We start from the raw sequence: 20,490 nt of genomic DNA, 5'->3' as shown, positions 1-20,490 counted from the left end.
GAGTGGGTTGCCATTGCCTTCTCCACCACTGACGTTTAGGGCTGGCTAATCCTGAGTTGTAAGGGCAGCCCTGTGCATCAGACTGGGCTTCCCTTGTAGCTCAGTCAGTAAAGAATCTGCCTGCAGTGCAGGAGACCTGGGTTTGATCCCTGGGTTGGAAAGATCCACTAGAGAAGGAAATGGCAGCCCATTCCAGTATCCTTGCCTGGAAAATCTCATGGACAGAGGAGCCTGGTGGGCTGCAGTCCATGGCGTCGCAATGAGTCGGGCACGACTGTCTCTGACCTCTACCTGCTACCAGTAGCGTCCTTGCCACCCCCTAATTTCTGACAACCAAAAATGTCTCCAGGAAGCAAATCTTCCCCTGGTTGAGAACCATGGTCCTAATGCATGACCCCATTATTGCCTACATTACAGTTTGGCCACTTTTGTCTATCTGCACTTTAGCTATGGGCCCAATCCACTCAGTAAATATTTATAAACATAGGAAAAGTCAAATATTTAATATTGGGGGCATGACAAATGTCAAGAAACTGAGGCCACAGATTGTTAATTTTAATTATTAACTTCTGTTGGGCTCAAGGACACAGTGTAACTTGGAATTCACTGACTTTGCTTAATATATAATTAAGCATATAATTAGTATATAATTTTACTTTATTTATATGGCTATTAAGTATTCATAGCCACTCAGGTCACATCAATCAAGCAAGTACCAAATCTGATCTCAGACACTATGTCACACCCTCTGGGGCTACTCAGAACATAAGATATGGTATCTCCCTTCAAGCTGTGGGAACACATTGTAATATATTATCAGACTCTAGGCTGACATTTTGGAGTAAAAATATTCAAGTGCCCTTTTGTGTGGGGGATAACAAAAGCATCCTTGAGTTTCTTGTCATTTTGTTTAAATTAAGAAATAGACACATGAAAAAGCATAAGCAAATTACAAGTTCAGTTCAGTCACTCAGTCGTGTCCGACTCTTTGCGACCCCATGAATCGCAGCACGCCAGGCCTCCCTGTCCATCACCAACTCCCGGAGTTCACTCAGACTCACGTCCATCGAGTCAGTGATGCCATCCAGCCATCTCATCCTCTGTCACCCCCTTCTCCTCCTGCCCCCAATCTCTCCCAGCATCAGGGTCTTTTCCAATGAGTCAACTCTTCGCATGAGGTGGCCAAAGTAATTACAAGTAACTCCATGTAAAAACCCAAGAGATCTCTATCAATAATAATAACAGCACATAGTTTATTTAATAGCACAAAAGCTAGAGAAAGGTAGAAAGTTCAGCAAGATCTCAAACGCAGTGTTTTTAAGGAAATGCCTCGATAGTTCAGGTCTCAAAAGGTAGCATTCAGTCTTCCACATGTTTACATAACTCTAGCACAAAATCGTGTCAGGAAAAGTCACTTCTTAGATATGTTTACCTTATTTATTAAAATTATACAACTTGCCCTTTTAAGTAGTTGTGAAATTAAAGTAACAGAAAAGAATTTAGGAGACAGAAAAATGAAAGAGTTGAACCAGGCTATCAATAAAACCCTATACCAACTAGCACTATACCAAACTCAGTGAAGAACTGAAAGGAAATCCATCCATTCATTCATTCAATAAATATCTACTGAGGGTTTCCTGTGTGCCATACATTGTTCTAGGCTCTGAGGATACAGCAGTGAACATAACCAACAAAAATCTTGCCCTCAAAAAGCTGACATTCTATCCAAAGAATTCTTATGTAAGAGAAGCAAATGAAATGCATAAGAGAAAAGAACTACAATGTGAGTGCTGCTCCCACCAACATGCAATAGGAAGAGTCTGAAGGAAGGCTTGCAGCAATGCGGAAGAATCAGTGGGGATGGGACAGGAGATGAGCCTTAAATGATGGAGCTTGATTCAAACCCTTGCTACTCAAGATGTGCTCTAAGAATCAGCATTATCGTACCACCCAGGGACCGGTTAGCAATGCAGAATCTTGGACGCACTACAAGCTTGCTAAATCAAAATCTGCACTTTAAAAAGAATCCCAGGGAACTGCTATGGACACTGAAGTTTACATGGCACTGTGGGTTTCTGGTCAGGCTGGCATTAAGTGTGAACCGGGCTGGTGGGAAATCCAGACTGGATTGAGGCCTATCATCAGGTTGGAAGTACTGAGGGCCTGGAATTGAGGATATCCTTTATCATCTGAATGGATAAAGACAGTGTGCTGTATATACATGCAAAGGAATATTATTTGGCTACAAAAGGAAATTCTGCCATTTGTGACAGTGTGGATGGACTTTGAGGGAGTTATGCTAAGTGAAATGTCAGACAGAGAAAGACAACTACGGTATGAGCTCACTTATACAGGGAATCTAAAAAAATACCAAACTTACAAAAACAGAGGGTAGATTGGTGGTTGCCAGGGGAGGGTGATGTGGGAAACAGGTGAAGGTGGTCAAAGGGATTAAATTTCCAGTTAAAAGATTGTTACATTCTGGGGATGTGATGTATGGCATTGTGACTTATAGTTAACGATACTGTTTTGTATACTTGACAGTTGTTAAGAGAGCAGATCTTAAAAGTCAAAAGGACCTGAGTGTGAATTCCCAGCCCTCCCACTTCTTAATTATGTGATATTTGGGTCAAATTATTCAAACTCACTGAGCCTTTTTTTGCATTTCAGTAAAATGGAAGAAAGGTAATATGACCTCAGAGGGCCCTTGTAAAGATTCAGTAAGGTAAGACACACACACACACACACACACACACATATATATATATAGCACTTAGCGGTCCCTGACAGAAAGAAAATGGAATTCATTAATGATAGCTAAATATATTGATAACAATGATATGCTATCTTTTGAGACAGATTCAAAAGGAACAAGACAAACATTTCTCGTCTGCCAGAGCCCCAACACCATGGTGGGTACAGCCCTACAATAACCTGCAAGTTAGGGAACTCCATCCTCATTTTAAACTGGCACTTGTGGTTTCCCAAAGGTGCCTTCCTAATGAGATGACTGCAATTGTTATTATTATTATTATTATTTTCAATCTCGTTACTGTTAGGTTACTCTCCGAAGAGTCTGCCTCCCTGCTGGAGTGGAACTTCAAATGGGGTGGAGGCAGGGACTTGCCCAAACCACTGCTCTGTATGCTGAATTCAATAATATGTCCTGCGAATGACCCAATCTCATTTCCCAGGCCTCTATTTCCTCATTCATTTTTCTGCCGAGGTGCCATCTGTTTTCCAACTTCCGTCTCTTACACGTGCTTGTGATGAGGAGAAGCCCCAGTCTGGTCGCCCTCCCCCACAACCGCCCAACCGGTAGCCCAAGAGGTAGGGGTAACCCCAGTTCTAAAGCACCTGAAGCCTGACGGGGGGCGGGGAATCCGGAAAGAGGAGAGCGGCCACCGACCCCGCCCAGCGGCGCGGCCCCAGCTGGGGACACCGGACCGCGGGAGACAGCAGGGGTCCGCCGACTCGGACTCGGCGGCTGTCTGTGCCCCCGCCCTCGACCACGTCGAGGACTCGAGAAGAAATTCCGACACCCGCCAAGTTTCAACTCAACACTTCTCCGAGGCTGCGCCGCCCGTGCCCTCGCAAGCCTGCCTGCAACGTGGCCGCGTCCGGGACGCTCTCGGACCCCGCGGGTCACCCGAACTCATCCCTTCTCTCTCTCCAGGCCGAGGCGTGCTCCACGCCCCCCAGTCCCCGAGCTCTCCTCTCAGTGGGCCAAGAAAGCCTCCCTCTTCTCGGGCTCCAGGAGCCCCAGCCGAGCCCCTTCCCAGCGCAGTCCTAGCTCTCCTGACACCGCCCGGCGGCGGGGCGGGGGCAGGGCCAGCGGCGGAACCGCCCCCAACCGCCTCCCGGGCCCGGCGAGCGGGCGGGTGGCTGGGGCGCCTCCACCTCCTCTTCCTAAAGCGGCGAGGCGCAGACGAGCGGCATCACTGGAGCCCAGGTCCCGGCCACTGCCACACACGGCGTCCGGCCCTCAGGAGCAACAGCAGCGGCAGCGGAGGCGGCGGCCAGAGCGGCGGGCGGGCGCCAGAAAGGTAGACTGAGTCCCGGGGAGCCTCGCGGCGGACCGCCCACCTCCCGGCCCCGGGCCGCGCGCGCCCCCCGCCCCGTCACCCAACTCGTGTGTGTCCTTCCAGGCCCGGGTCGAAAAGCCTGAGAGGGCCGCCGACCTACCCCCGGAGGAGGAGCCAGTCGGAGCCCGAGGCGCCGCCGCCGCCGAAGCCGCGCGGAGCCGCTTTCGCCTTCATGGCCCACTCACCGGTGGCGGTCCAAGTGCCCGGGATGCAGGTGAGGACGCCCGGGCCGCCCCCGCCGTCCACGTGACTGCCGGGGAGCTCGGGGCGCGCTCCGCGCTGGGCGCCGGCGACGAGAAGCGGCCCGGGGCTTCCCCGACCGAAGCCGGGCCAGGCGCTCCGGCCAGGTGACCCGGACAGAGAGCTCTCGGTGTTTCCCGGCGTGTAAGCTAGGCGGTGCAGTGCGCCGGCCGGGCGAGGAGGGACTGGGGCGCGCGGCTCGTTGGGGATGCCGGGGGCTGAGGGGGGGCGTTAAAATAGGCAGGGGCGGGACACCTGCGCCGGCTGAGCTGGTGCGCTTGTGGGGGTGGGAATGGAAGCACTTCACTTGGGAGAGATGGAGGTGTCTCGGAATTCGTGGGGTAAAACGCAAGTGGTGCTTACACACACACACACACACACACACACACACACACACACACGACACAAGTTGGGGCAGAGCAAGGCAAGGGGGTGTCGGTGGTGGCGGCTTTGAATTGGGCTCTTCCTGTGTGCGTAGAGCAAAGAGCGAGGTGACTTTTTTCCCCTTTTGGGGCTGCTGCTTTGGGGCCAAGTTATGTCTCGCTCCCCACACTGGGCCCAGCCCGTAGTGGGGTGTGAGAAACGCAGGGTCCTAAGTTAGAGCAGCCGAGGTGATGACTCTCCCGCCCCCGCCCCCTGCCTTTCCCACCGGAGGGCTATGGCAGTGTGGTCGTTGCAAAGCTTTTTGTCCGGGACGACAAGATATTACGGCCTGGGACCTAACTGTTTATCTTTTACATCTTACCAGCCCTCCCCCCTTACATTTTCATTTTACTAAAGAAGAAACAAGCTATGTCCACAAACTTTCTGCATTGTTGGGTTTTTAAATCGGTGCATTTCAAGCTATCTACTAAATGTTATCCAAGTTGAGTAGCTTTTAAGCAGTCACGTTTTATTTTTTTTCCTTTGCTAGACAGCCTAAACACCCCCACTTATGAATAGGTAAAAGACTAGAAACACTTAAGCCTCATTATCTTCTAAAAATGTGAAAGCAAACGTTTTCTAAGTTTAGAAAAAATGTTTAGTAAATAGCTTATGTTGCTAGTAGAAATCAAAGCTCCATGGATTGGGGCCTCAATTTACTAAATAATGCATGGAATTCATCTTTTAAAAAAAACAGTTGGTCATATTTGATGCATGATCACACGAAAAAAGTGATTTTTAAAATGCTTTCCCCCAAAAGGACTGTTTGTATCGGACATATATCTAACCTAGGACTCCTGTGTGTCCTAAGTACCAGGCCTTTCAGCTAAATATAGGACAAGTCTGGGTTGAGTCCCAGGAAATCGATGTGTAGTTAATTTAAAAAAAAGAAAAGAAAAGGAAGCAAAAGGGAAATGCGAGACATTAGGGCCTTTTAAAAGGTTAATCCATTCAAGCTTTACAAAATGCCTCAAACTTCCTTCTTCTCACGCCACCCTCTCCTTCCCTCTCTCCTTCTCCCCAGCCACTGCCCCTCACCCCATTCATTCAGTTCTGCCTTCTATTATATCCAGAGAATTAGTAGTTTGCCTTATCAACTACAGTTTTGCTCTGTCTGATGTGGAAGAAAGTGGGAAAACTTTCCCACCGTGCTCTCCTTTCCTTCGGGGAGTGGAACAGTCCGCATGTGAAGTTCGTCTCTGTCTCAGTACTGCTCGCTCGCTCCATTGTGTGCACGCGCTGCCTGCGTGCGTGCGTCAGCAGAGTGAGCACCTCCCGATCAAGTTTGGTTCTGGGGAACCCTGCGTGCTGCGGAGAAAATGGTTTCTGGTCTTTATTGCATTTGTCTTGACTTTATTTGATTTATATGGTTTCTGGTCCTTATTTGATTTGTCTTTATTTGATTTACATGGTTTAGGGTTTAGGAACTCCTTACTGTTCAGTATTTTTTATGGCTCCTTGCTTTGTTTCATTATCTGATTTCCCTATCTTTTGAATTTTTAAATTTTTAAAATTCTTCATTAAGGTGGGTTAGAATGTGAGTCTCATATTTTAAATGATAAATTCTGCCTTTCATTTTATTCCTACCCAAAGTTGTGATGGCTTTGGGAAGGGCAGTGATCTCAACATTTGCAAAGAAGAAAGGAATACTTGTCACTGTCTCTGTCTGAATGAAATGGTAAATTCTTACCTTCTTATTTCCATGCTCTCTGTAGATGTGGTTCTTAGGCATTTGGTGCAACAAAAAAGTTTTCCACAGTTAAAATGGTGGGGTATCCTAAAAACAAATTTGATGATTTGCAGTGTGACTCTTGTGCCTAGACTACTGTGACTATTCTTTTGTTTAAAAGTAGTGAAGATGAGATGCAGGAATATATCACGAGCTTGTAAAATTTTCCTTGAGTTTTCTGCAAGAGTTAGGAGCAACTTTTAGATCTTCACAGTAGTGAGAAAACTTGAGTTAGCCATGTGTTCCTGAAATTAATGTATAGTCTTTCCACAAATCAGGGTGAAGTGGTCGACCGGCCAGTAACTTTTTAACAGTTTATTTTAGGGAATTATGAAGATTGATGGAAAAATGATTTTTCCAGAAATAAAAACAAAATTACTTTATCCGCAGTGTTTTTCTCCCCCTGAGGAGAGACGTGAAGTCGAGCTACCTGTTCTATCACTTAAGACTTCCAGCATTCCTTACGTTCAAACAAAGAAATTTCTGTTGCCTCTAGTTTAAAATAGAAAAGAAACTTGGAGTGACGAAAGAAAACCCAGGATTTGGTCCAGTTAAAACCCTTCCTTATGAATTAGTTATTCAGACTCATATTGTTAATATTTCTTAATATTGTGGAAATGAAATGTTTGCCATATTACACCAATGTGAAGGATATGAATTTTTTGATGCTTAATTTGTGCTTGCTTTTGTAGTATATCGCTAAAGGAATTTTCCATACCAGGAGCTGAACTCTTGAAAAATATTTAAAGCACAACTTAAACAAAATAACCAACAAACCTGTTTCTTTCCACTCAAATATTTACTCTCTAATGATTTAAAACATGTTTTTTCTTTGAAGTTCACAGTTGTAAATCATACTTAAGTTTAAGATATTTCCCCTTAGAAACTGCATGAGTATTTATGAACACAGTGTTCTAAATTGGGTGTTAAATCTTTCATAAAGTGTGGGTGAGAGAATGAAGTTAAATGTTGAATTAGAGTACTGTTATTATGTTATGCCTCTTGTGAAAGAATTTTTTTAAACTTCCTGCTAAAGAATTTAAACATTAGCTTCCATATATCTTTAAATATGATCAAGGTGGTACAGTTTTTAAACGTTTGTTATTTGAGATGTGAGATGGAAATGAAGGTTAAGGCTTAATGAACACATTATTGAAGACTTTTATCTAAGAGGTGGAAAATCTTTCCTTGCATTGGTGAACCTAGTTACTGGGTTCTGGGAAGGATACAGAAGTATACTACATAATATCTGCCCTTAAAGATCTTAAAATGTTGTTGGGGAATTAAATCTAGTACATGAAACATGAAATAATGCAAAATCTAGGATACTTACTCTGTAATAGAGGGTTTTGACTGGAACAGTTGAAGTCTTGCCCCAAAAGATTGTTAGGGTCCATATTGGAAGGGTATTTCCAAGCAGGGAAATAGCCTGAGCAAGTGTGTGTATGCACACAGTCTTGGTCATGGGATAAAAATCACTTGGACTATGATGAAGAATTGCAATAGAGAAATAGTAGGAGGTAAGATTAGAAGACTTGATTGGGTCCAGATTGTGGCAGTTCTTGAATGCTGGGGAAGGGTTTGGCCTTCGGACTAGCCGCTATTGTTAAGTAAGGAAGGCTTAATGAACAAAGTTATATATAGGAAGAGAAATCTTAAGATTGGATGAATAGATGACGTGGAGGATTGAGAGACTTCAGGTAGTTTGATCAACTGAGGCTACGTCAATGAGGCAGTCATATCTGTACAGATGCAACGGACCTTACATTGATTGCCTTCCATATGCCTTGTACTATGAGGTAGAAAATATAATTACTAGACTTAAAATTAGCCAGTTACAGAAGAAAGCATCGAAGCCATTGTGATGTCGAATATGGGGAACTGGGACAATTATGGTACATCCAAAAAAAGCTGGAAAGTCAGGGAGAGGAGCCAGATCTGGTAGAATATTAATGATTTCTGTTGTAGGCTTGTGAAGTTTGAGGTAACAGCAGGATGACAAAAATGTAGAGCTGTATGTCTGTTACCTTGACTGTGGAGATGGTTTCAAAGGTGCATGTATATGTGCAAACCCATCAAATTGTATACATTAAATAGGTACAGTTTTTTGTATATCAACATGCCTCAGTAAAGCCAGTTTTAAAAATGTCCAGCGAATGCTTGTAGATATAGATCTGGAGCCTTAGTCATTCATCAGACATTTACTGAGCATTTACTTTTGGCTGGTTTCTTTAATTGAAGCAGAAGGATGGGGGCCACGAAGGAGGGAGAGGTCATAATGTCAGAGAGCATGTTGAAGTAAGGGCCCTCATGAGGCAGGAAGCTAAGGTGGAGGATTGTAAGAAAAGGAATGGTGACTTAAGATGCATTCGGGGATGAGAAAATGCATCAGGATCAGGAAGGAGTTAACTGGGGGTGGGGGAGGAATTCTTTATTTTACTCTTATCATGAAACCTAAATTGGAGAAGGAATTCAGCTTGGTGTCAGAATCTAGTATGCAGGTTTCTTACCTTCCTTCCACCTTCTGAAGGGACTAATCAGCTTTGTAATTTGAGATAGAAAGCAGTGCTTGCACTAATACATAAACCCAAACCATTGTCTTGGTTGGTAGGTGATTGATACAGAGATGTTGAATATGTTGCTGATGATGGGAGAAGACCAGCTGAATCAGAATGATCAAAGACAGTTCTTAGCTGGGAAAGTTGGAGGCAGTTGCAAAGTATGGGGTAAGCAGGCTGGGGCTGAACAGAGAGTAAACAGGAATTGCTCATGGTAGGATATGTGCCTTGAACACTAAGGAGGGTCTAAAAAGGGCACCAGAGGACAAAGGTCCATCATGTACCTCCATTGCCTGAGTCATAGCAAATAAGAGAATATAATTTAGCTGGTACCTAGGAACCGTTGAATATTGTGATACTGTGGGTTTTTTTATTCTGCCTTTCATTTATTCAGTGACCTTGAGCACATCATCTACAAAATGGGGAATAATAAAAGCTGTGTTTCCTTTGCCTCAATGAGATGTTATTAGGATGAATTAACTACCATCTGTGGAGTATATTTTGAACTCCTTCATCAAGGGTGTTATGATGTATATATGGGCAGTTCATTCTGCAAAACAGTGCTAGGCTAATCACATGAAAACACTGTCATTATCTCTTCTCACTCCTGCTTGGTAACCTACAGTTTTCCTATTGAAATCCAGCCTCCCACCCCCACCCCAAAACACCCACACAGATACCACCACCACCAGACCTGAAGTCTTCTGCTCAGCTTTCCAGACTTCCTATCATCTGGCTCCTCTCTACAGATCTATACTTAGTTATTTCTACTCCCCAACAAGAAAGCTGTTTTGTTCTACCATGCCAGTTACAATCCAGTAATCACTAAATGGCCAGACCCTACCTGATTTTCAAGGTCTCCATCTTACTTTCTCCATGAACTTTCTCTGAACATTCCAGACTACAGTAATCACTCCTATTTCCCAGCATCTATTATATCCCTTGTCAGTAGCAGACAGTCCAGTCCTTGGTTTATATCCTGCCTTAGATTTTTCCTAATTATATATGTTATACTTGTCTCTCAAACTAGGTTGTAAATTTCTTATAGGCAGGGACCATCTATTTTACTTCTCTTTTCCATTAGGTATGAATTATGTGTAAAAGTGTAGGTGAGTACAGTACATATAGACTAGAAGTTTCTGACTTTTCCATTCTTGTTTTTGTAAATATATTGTGTTCTGCATGAATTCTTGTAGATCGTGAAGGCTAATTTATGTGTGCACACTGAAGACATTTTCTACTTACTAAAAATGCATTATATGTGATAGGTCTAACAAAATATACTGGTAACTAATCAGCTGTCCACACACTGAAACTCTTATTCTCGTCTTCCAGGACCTTTGAGAGAAAGAGGAGCCCTCATTGCTCTCCTAGTAACTAGGGCTGATTTCAGACAAATTTATGTCTTTGAGAAAAATAACCTTTTGTCCCTTGCCTGTGTCCTCCCCCCCAAAAAAAAATACAAACAAGTAAATAAAACCTCTTTACTTCTCTGTCTCAGCCGTCATATTAGAAAGAATCTGATAAATTTCACGGATATTGAGGTGTCTTTGATTAATGGCTCACTATGTGACCTCTCCCATGGGTGTTGTCCCTCCCCCAAATCCATATAACTCAAGCAGGTCTTCTGAAATGCACATTCAGAGAAACCAGGAGACCTAGTGCCAAGCAGATCCCATCCTTCTCCTCTGTTCCTGCTTGCCTCTCCCCATCACCTCTCACCGAGAATAGAACTTACTCCCTGTCAGCTTCTTCTGGACTTGTTGCAGCATACCTCTGACAGCAACCCACTGAGCTTTCTTTTCCCTTCATTTATCATATGGTCATGGATTAGAATGACCCGCATCCTAAAATACCAGATTAGCCATTGGTACAACAGCTTTGGATATTCTAGCAAAATGTGAACAAAACCATGGTTCACCCTTCCTGGGGACTAGAGTAAACAAGATTGTAGACAGCTTAGGTCTACAAGTTAAAAATATTCTAATTATCTTTTTTTAAATGTCCACTCTCCTCCTCTGTGATCAAGTAATTTCATGAATGCACTGCTGAGGAAATCCAAGGCAGTGTGTGTTTATCTTTTTCTCAGGAAAACATTTACAGAAAAAACCTTTTCAATGTTTCGTTAAGATCCTTGTAACAAGAGATAGTGTTCTTAGTGGTATTTTTTTAAGTGAGGAAAAAATCTGTAAAACCCTATCAATTTAAAATGCGAAGGATGAAAAAAGTAGGGTTTAAATCACCCATCATTGAATTTTTCAATTTATTTATTACAGAACAATAGTGTGTCTAGCTGAAGAATAACAGTTGCTTTGAATCATAGAAATTGCTTCCCAGTATCAATTTAATGAAGTTTTACTGGATTTGAAATCCATACCACAGTAGATATGTTAGGGAATTTCTAAGCACACTAGTGAATTACTCTACCAGATTTCAGTAGAGCCTGGTAACACAATCCAAGGAGTGAATTTTTGGCAGGTGGAGGAAAGACTTCAAGGACATGTAGATGCATCCAGATTTTTCTTTGAAAATGCATTTTTGCGTAGCTCTGTGAGTGCCTTTTTATCCCCCTCCCCCAGCTTTCCTTTAAACCACTGGCTTTGGGACATATCACTTTACAGTATGTTATATTAAGCTAGGATTTAACTGCTTGCTGCACTATAGTATAAATAACACAGCAGTGGGTGGTGGGGAAGGGATGGGCAACATAGATAATCAGGTGGGGCATAAGTTGGTTTTAATGCAAGAAAAGTTGGGGTAGCTGAGCCAGTAGAAACTAAGAGGTCAGAATTTCTTCCCAGAACCTAGGTTCATCATTATTGTTGCCCCCTAGAACTGGAAACGGAGAAGGCAATGGCACCCCACTGTAGTACTCTTGCCTGGAAAATCCCATGGATGGAGGAGCCTGGAAGGCTGCAGTCCATGGGGTCGCTGAGGGTCGCACACGACTGAGCGACTTCACTTTCACTTTTCAGTTTCATGCATTGGAGAAGGAAATGGCAACCCACTCCAGTGTTCTTGCCTGGAGAATCCCAAGGACGGGGGAACCTAGTGGTCTGTCATCTATGGGGTCGCACAGAGTCGGACATGACTGAAGCAACTTAGCAACAGCAGCAGCAGCAGCAGAGCAGGAAAAGTTTCTGGACCCCTGGTCACAATTTCCTGCTGCCTGTCTTAACTTTAAGTAGAAGCATAAAAGAAACCAATCAGCAAAGCATGCACACATGCTACGAAGTATACGGATAGAAAATAGAACTTTGACCTCTTGTGGTTAAGGAGGCTATAGTCAGTGTGTCTAGCAGCCTCAGGGAAAGAAACAGACTTCAACTGTGTGCTTTTTAAGTGCTTCTGACATTATGAGAAGAACAGTTAGCGAGTTCATTGTTGAGGGTCCTGTTTGCTTCTGTAGTTTTATTTCAGATCCTCTGTCTGAACTTTGCTCTGAGCCTTACGACGTGCTCCTTCTGTCAGTTAATGGTAATATAGTAGACTTCCCAAGTTGGATACTGGTGATCCAGGTTTAATGTTCTTACACTTTTAGTCTTCCGCACATCTAACAATGCAGAGCAATAGTCCATCATATAGTCATAGTGTTAGTCCCTCGGTCATGTCCAACTCTTTGCAACCCCATGCCAGGCTTCTCTGTCCTTAGAATTCTCCAGGCAATAGTAATGAATCCCAAATGAGATAGAAATGGACATAGTAGCATTCCAAGGCGGAGAAGGCAGTGGTACCCCACTCCAGTACTCTTGCCTAGAAAATCCCATGGACGGAGGAGCCTGGTGGGCTGCAGTCCATGGGGTTGCTAAGAGTCAGACATGACTGAGCAACTTCACTTTCACTTTTCACTTTCATGCGTTGGAGAAGGAAATGGCAACCCACTCCAGTTCTTGCCTGGAGACTCCCAGGGACGGGGGAGCCTGGTGGGCTGCCGTCTATGGGGTCGCACAGAGTCTGACACGACTGAAGCGACTTAGCAGCAGCAGCAGCATTCCAAGGAAGATCAAATTAAGGAAGGGAACTATCATTTATACAACACCTTTATGCTAGACACATGTGTTTTTGCCACTGCCCTACATTGCTTCTAGGCAAAGCAGCCCTGAACAGACCCTTAAAGCAGAGTGGGAGACTGGCAGGAGAACAGGCATAAAGGGGCACATACAAAGTTCCTTCTATAACAGAGGTTGCCATGAACTATGTCAAGATCAAATTATGAAAGGCTTTGAATGCCAGAGGGCTTCCCTGGTGACTCAACTGGTAAAGAATCCACCTGCAGTGTAGGAGACCTGGGTTCGATCCCTGGGCTGGGAAGATACCCTGGAGAAGGGAAGGGCTACCCACTCCAATATTCTGGCCTGGAGAATTCCATGGACTGTATAGTACATGGGGTTGCAAAGAATTGGACACGACTGAGCAATTTTCACTTTCTTTGAATGCCTGACTGAGCCAGTTATTTTTAACTCAATCTACAACAAGATGTGTTCTTTTTTTAAACAAAAATCAAGAAAGTGAACTGATCAAAGCAGTGGTTTATGGTTTGGTTTTGGAAGATTAGGCTTGTAACCTAACAGGCTGGATTGGAGAAAGGCTAGATATAGTAAGTGGATATTGTAATAGCCCAGGCTTTAGTTGTTAAGGGTGTGATCTAGGGCAGTGATGGTCAAGCTTGAGCATGTATCAGAACTACCTGGAGGCTTTTGAAAACACAGATTGCCAGGCCCCAGCTCCAGTGTTTCTGATTCAAGTAGGTCTGCAGTGGCCATGAGCTTGCATTTCTAATGAGTTCCCAACTGCTCTGCTGGTCTGGGGACCACTCTGAGTACCACTCAAGGAAGACTGCGAGACCTTGATGATTGATTGGACATGGGAAGGGGAAAAACATGACAGTAAAGACTCAGAGATATGGCTGAGTTTGGGAGAAAATGGTTTTGTTTTTTTTTTAAACTGTTGAATTTGTAGCACTGGCCACACAACCAAGCAGAAGCAAGTAGTAACAGGTTAGTTCAGGAATGAAGAGGATGATGGGAAGTGCTACCTGGAGAGAAAGAGAGAGTAGACGAAATTGTGACAGATCAAAATAACATGATTTTCAGTCATCCTTCCAAGAAAGTGGACTCAATTTTGTATTAATTTTTATAGCTTCCAAAATCTCGCTGTCAACCATCACTTCTGTGTCCCTTGATCCAGGTAGGTTTGACAGTTCAGTAAATGCTCTTACCTTCAAATGTAAACACTTCTCTTAAGTTCATGAAATCTGTTTATGTTTATACTTGTGAAAATGCAAATTGGCTAAAGAGAAATAAAATGCCACTTTCCTAAATGCCAGTAAGTGGCACTATTTACCCCAAAGATAGACATTTTAAAAACTTTTTCCAATTTTTATACAGCTCATCATTTTTTTTGTACAGAACTCCTTTCCCTCACTCTGTATTATCCAACCCCCACCCCCCCCAAAAAAAACCTAGAAGTATTAACTCTGAGCTGCTATTATGTCAAAAATACCCATTCGGTCATCACATTCCAAAGCCAACTTGTGTTTACATATGGAAATTCTTGGAGGGGAGAGGAAGTTGCTTCAGAATCATTAAGGAAATATCAAACCACTTCCTAAATGGCCTTTCTGACTCCATCTTCTGCCCTCTAAAATATTCTCTATACCTGTCAGATTAATCTATTACCATCTGCCAACAGGTATCCTGTAGGAAAGCCTAGAGTTCAGTTTAAACAAAGGATTAAGTAAGTAAGTAAGTATTAGTAGCTCAGTCGTGCCAGACTCTTTGTAACTCTTTGTGACCTGGTGGACTGCAGCCCATCAGACTCCTCTGTCCATGAGATTTTCCAGGCAAGGATACTGGAGTAGGTTGCCATTTCCTTCTCTAGGGGATCTTCCCAACCCAGGGATTGAACCCTGGTCTCCTGCACTGCAGGCAGATTTTTTACTGACTGAGCTACAAACAAAGGATTAGAACTGAAAATAAGAGAAGCAAATGAGCCTATTTAATGAGTTTGCCAACACCAAACAATGTGAGCAAACTTGATCCCCCACTTCATTCACCAGCTTTGGACCTAAGTCACTTTTCAATATCAAAATGAACACACAACCAACCAAACCAAAATTATCCTTAAGAATCAAAGATTTGCCACCAATGAGGATGTTCAAAAACGTGTAGAAATGAGCCTTTAAACAAACGCATTTCAGGTGATGTTTAGTTACCATTAAAATAAGTTTCTTGAGGGCTTTCTCCCCCTTTAGGGAATATAATTTGAGTTTAAAATTCTAAGTTTACCTTATTCGTCACATCTCTTACAGGGTAGCTGTCTCTTTTCCAGGATACTTAATTACTTTTGTGATCCATTTTTCATTACTCTGTATGGTAAATTATATTTTTATGGGGAAAACTTCGTGGGGGCCATGTGTATATGCACATGGAATGTATATCATACGTGGAGTATATTTTGTGTTTGAAAAACCTTCAAAATCTGTTCAAGAAAATAAGGTTCAACTTTGGCCAGTATTTAGTCATCTGTACCAATTTTAGACATAACTATTTAAAATAGAAAAGTGCATTGTCAAAATAAAAATGAGTAAAAGATAGGATGGTCACTAAGTTCAAGAAGCAGAAAATTATGACTTGGCAATGTCATACAAGACGGTCTGCATATAAAAGAATTTCAGTAAAATTGATGTAAAAAGTATGTACTTAGTAGAAATTACAGTATCCATGGATTTGCTGAGTATTTTTATTATATAGAAAATATATAGAATTCTTTATCACCTTTAAAAAGATTTATAAAAATCCTTAAATATGTATTTATGAAAGATAAATACATATGTCTTTATGTACCTATGTCTACACACTTTACAGGGTTACCAGGATTTTACACATGTTGCAGTTTTATCATGACTAGTTCTTTTTGCTGTATTTAATATTTAAACTATTACTGTTCTTAAAGAAAATGGACTCACAGCGGTCAGTTCCATACAGGAAACAAATCATGGTAAACAACTTTTAATGAAGTTTAGTACCAATGTTCATCTATTTTAGTGAATTAGAATTGAATTGAACATTACGTAGAATGGTATTATCAAGATTCTCAATTCTCTGCTTGATTTCTCCCATAGAATAGTCTTACAAAGAATCATTGCATCAAAGGAACTGCTTTTGATAAGTATAAATCTGTTTGCCTATTAGCAAAATCAGAGGCATGTGAGGAGTATACAAATGACTTCTGGTTAACAGGAACTTGTGATCATTGTCTAAGCTTTTATTTTGAAGTTATAGTTGTTATAGGTACTTTACACTAGACTTTAGGGTGATAGGGAATGGAGGGGATAGGGCATTGGATTCTGTTTCAATGACAAAATCTTGTATAGGAGAGCTGCTTTTTCAAAAAAAAATGTATCTCTTCATGAAAAATGGTGACTGTCACTGAAAGATCTTTTTTTGGGGGGGTTCTCTGTCACAGGCTTTCCAAAGGGCACATAAAATGAAAACGTAGGATTTAACTAGTTAAATAATGAATCAAATTTGAGGTTTTAGCATAGGTGACACCTCTATCGTCGTCTTTTTGGACTGTGATTTCTGGTAATAGCAAGTGAAAAAAACTATTACCGCTGTTGCTATGGATCTTCTATCTGCTGAGGTTCAGGCATCGTTTGGGAGGCTGCAGTGTAAACCCTGCTTAGGGAAGGTAGAATTTCATAATACCAGAGGATTACTGCTGCCTCATGAGCAAACAGAAAATGTAGGTGAGGGAAAAGGTGTTGGATTCTGGAAGAAGAGAAACAGTATTTCCCAGAAAGGGAAAAAGTAGTCTTTTGCTTTAAAGATTGAGAATTCTCTATATATTTTTTTTAGAATGGGAAATTTGTATACTTTCTGCAGAGAGGAGAAAAAGCTAACAGAAAAGGAAATTGGGGAGGTAATAGTAATTCATTTCTTTCTTGTTGCTTATGAGTTCTGTGATAAAAGTTACATTTACATAATTGATTTGTTATGGCAAGAAATGTAAAGAGTCTTTTGGTTGGGAGAAAGCTTGTGAAAGATCAGGGGAAAGAGCTGACATCATAGGGATGGTGGTTTCAGCTGCTTTTCTGTTTAAGATGTGCAATTTTGGTGACGTGCATACTGGGCCAATAAATTGTTTCTAGACACTTGGAGTCATTTGGGGTGGCCTTTTCCCGCTTCTGAAGGCAAAATGAATATTTTTCATTAACAAGGAAAAGTGCTAGATTATCATTGGATTCTATTTGACTAATTTGGGCTGTTATTTGGGGGAGGGGAGGCTGAAGAGAAGAAACCTTTCTTTCCAATGACTGGAATTGATGTTATTGTTACTTCTCCAGTGGGTTCTGACCTTAAAAATCTCCCTTAGGGAATGATTAAAACAGTTTTTTTGGGAGCATTTCAAGGCTGTGTAGCATCTCAGATTTACTTTAAAATAAGTTTGCCTAATAACTTTTTAGCACCAGTTGATTTATGTCTTGACTGAGAGAAGACTTCTAGAGAAGCATGTAGTCCATTACTTTTTTCTAAGAAGGCCTATGGGTACCAAATACTGCATCATTGTTGCTTTTTAACTCTCCAGTAATTTAAAAGGTATAAATGTCTTCATATTAAACAACAACAACAAAAATTCTATTCTGCCCAGGGATTGCAGGCCCCTCCCCACGTTCAGGTTAGAGACAGCTTTCTCTTGTTGGCCATCCATGTGCCTAGGTGTTTTGGGAGAATCCATCTGTATGACCAGAAGCATTTTGATATGATTACTTTTAGGTGTTATTTTTAAATAGTGCATTGTACCGTCATAGTGTAGGTACGATCCTGATTGAAAGAGCAAGCACAGTTGTAGATGATTTTTTTAAAACCCCTTTAGCTCAAAAGATGATCCATATATTGTGAAAGGATATTCTTATTTAATATGGCCACGTGATTCCAGAGCTTGAGAATTTAATTCCTTTTTTTCCTAGTAGGACACTAAATTGTTTTCTCCTAACTACTAGAATGAAGAGTATGGTATGTTCTGTTCCTTTAATGCATGAAACAATGCCTGTGTGCATCTCCTCAAATGTAAAACTGAGCCTTGGGGATTCTGCTCAGGAGTCTGGACTAGGTTATTATTTATAAAAGATATGCGATCATATATTCATTCCAAGCAAATTCTGAATTGGATGTAATTAATTTTCTACTGAGGCAATTAATGTGTAGTTACTTTTGTACTATGTGTAATTAAATTTCTAAGAGATAGCGAGCAGGGCTATAATGTTTGACTTCTGTTTTGTACAAAATGAAGTTTCCTTGAAATTGTGGATTTTTCATTCTCCCTTGTAAATATTTTTGAATGCCTGTATTTTTTAAACAATAATAATGATCACCTTCTTCCAGTCGTGTTTTCAGAGTTTTTTTTAATCTAATGCAACCTTTCTCCATTGGGACTGTCATTCTGAACCATAAAACAGAGACAATGATATGAGTGAATGTTTTCTCAATTCTGCCCAAAAGGACACAACTAAAACCATCCTAGACGCACTAGAGAGGAGTTTATTTATTACACACAGTAGATTTGGTGGAGCAACAGTTGCAAGCTACAGCCAAGGGCCAAATCCCAAGTGCAGTCTGTTTGTGTATAGGCTAAAAGCTAAAAAAAAATTCTTTTTTTTTTTTTTTTACAATTTTAAAGAGTTCTTTAAAAAGAATATGTGACAGAGATCACAGATTGTACCTAGCCCACAAAACCTTAAGATATTTACGACATGGTCCTTCATAGAAAAAGTTTGCCAAACGCTGTCTTAGGGCATGGAACCTCATTGAGAATTGCTGGAAGGAAGCAATTTATAGTACTTTCTCTGGGATTAGGGATACAGTAAGATATTAGGAAAGTTTCTCTTCGTTAAGGTAACTGACTTGTGTATTGGTCCCATTATTATAATGCTTAATTCAAGCAAAGACTCCAGATCATAGTAAATAGGGAGATGTGTTCTTGTTTTCTAGACAAAAACTATATTTAATAGTTGAATGATGTGGAAAGTTGTGTTGGAAACAATAATGAATAACAAATTATGTATATGTATATACAAATATATTTTAGTGTTTTTCTTAGTTTCTACAACAAGAAATATAAGTAAATTTTAAAGGACTATAAGGGAAGGCATTGATTGCTTTTATCACTATTTTAAGTTAAGGGCCTATATCTATTAGAGAAGGAAAGTGAATACAGAGTGTTAAGTGTCAGATATAATCACATTTGTTTCCTCCTTGTACTGAAAAAGTGTCTTCACCCTACAATTAACATCTCAGGTACCTTGTCAGCAGTAAGAAGAATAGTACTTAATCAAAAATGCATTCAAATTATTAGATCATAGCATATGAAATAATCAGGCTGCACCAAATGCTACTTAACTACTTGATTTAGTGGGGGAGGTGCCATCAGCCATAAAACATATATTGGTAAATCACAAAATTACCAAGGGAGAAAAAGACCAGCAGGCATTCTTTGTAATTTGCTGCTAATTTCCTTTATCCCCATATTCAGTTAATCGTGAAGTTCTAAGCAGTGTTTTTTTTCTTGGAAAATGTCAGACATCATCCCTTCTTTTATCAAGCCATTCTGGCCTCTTGCCACTAAGTACACTTGAGGCAATGTGCAGACATAATGTAACTACCTGAAACAGACTTTTTTACTCATTTGCTGAATGCGTTCGATAGCTCACTGCTAACCTGCTCAGAAATTTCTAGGATGGGTGAGTCAAATGAGGCTGCTGGGATGGTCAGGAACGGCTTCACTGGCTGGCTGAGCTTGCTTTAAGACTGGATGGCAAGAAGGGAAAGAAAGGAAGGAAATGAAATTAGACAAGACAAGAAAAGACAAAGGAACTTGTAAGGTTGTGTTTTTCAAAATCTTTTATGGGTCCTTTTGGGGTGGGCGGTGAAGATTTGTTTGATGAATGGTACTTTATCTCTGGTTAAGGTTGTAAAATGATAGGGTACAAGTCAGCTCAAGTTGTAGATCACAGATCTTTTCGGGTAGTGTACTGTTCAAAGCATTTTAATTACTTTGAATTGCTCATCAAGCTTATTTTGGCTATGGCAGTTCAAAAACTAATTAAGGAACGTTGCCATTTGTCTCCATCCTGAGGTTACTTGTTTGTCATTGCCCTCCGCACCCCATCCCCAGCTAGAAAACTCTCATTATAAAATAAAAAAGACAAGTATTTTATAAAGATCACTTTCAGTTCTAAAATCCTGTGATCCTCTAAAGTTCCTAAAAAGATCACATAGTGTATTTTTTTGGAGGAAAAAAAAATCTGATTTTGTTCATGTATGCAGATTTCATACTGGATGTTGATTATCTTTGTTGGAGAATTACAGTTTTGTTGATTGCAAAATGAACAGGACTATATGTTTCAACTAATAAAATATATTATCCTAGCCGTAGTGGTATGGAGAATATGTAA

General features: G+C 41.4%; 1 protein-coding gene across 2 annotated transcripts in view; it reads left to right on the top strand.

The window, feature by feature from the left end:
* The first annotated feature begins 3,862 nt into the window (after nucleotides 1-3,862).
* Nucleotides 3,863-20,490, top strand: part of STK26 (serine/threonine kinase 26) — a 66,325-nt gene continuing 49,697 nt past the window's right edge. Inside the window, exons 1-2 of one of the 2 annotated variants that reach the window (XM_027533836.1) lie at nucleotides 3,863-4,046; nucleotides 4,149-4,299. In XM_027533836.1, the coding sequence (XP_027389637.1) occupies nucleotides 4,258-4,299 (42 nt within the window). In that variant the 5' untranslated portion in view covers nucleotides 3,863-4,046; nucleotides 4,149-4,257. Of the gene's footprint in view, nucleotides 4,047-4,148; nucleotides 4,300-4,449; nucleotides 4,470-20,490 lie in introns of those variants that run through there. The other variant, XM_027533837.1, reaches the window with a different exon arrangement.

The sequence above is a fragment of the Bos indicus x Bos taurus genome, chromosome X (assembly GCF_003369695.1).
Source record: "Bos indicus x Bos taurus breed Angus x Brahman F1 hybrid chromosome X, Bos_hybrid_MaternalHap_v2.0, whole genome shotgun sequence".
NCBI lineage: Eukaryota > Metazoa > Chordata > Mammalia > Artiodactyla > Bovidae > Bos > Bos indicus x Bos taurus.
This window is presented reverse-complemented; position numbering and strand designations above follow the sequence as displayed.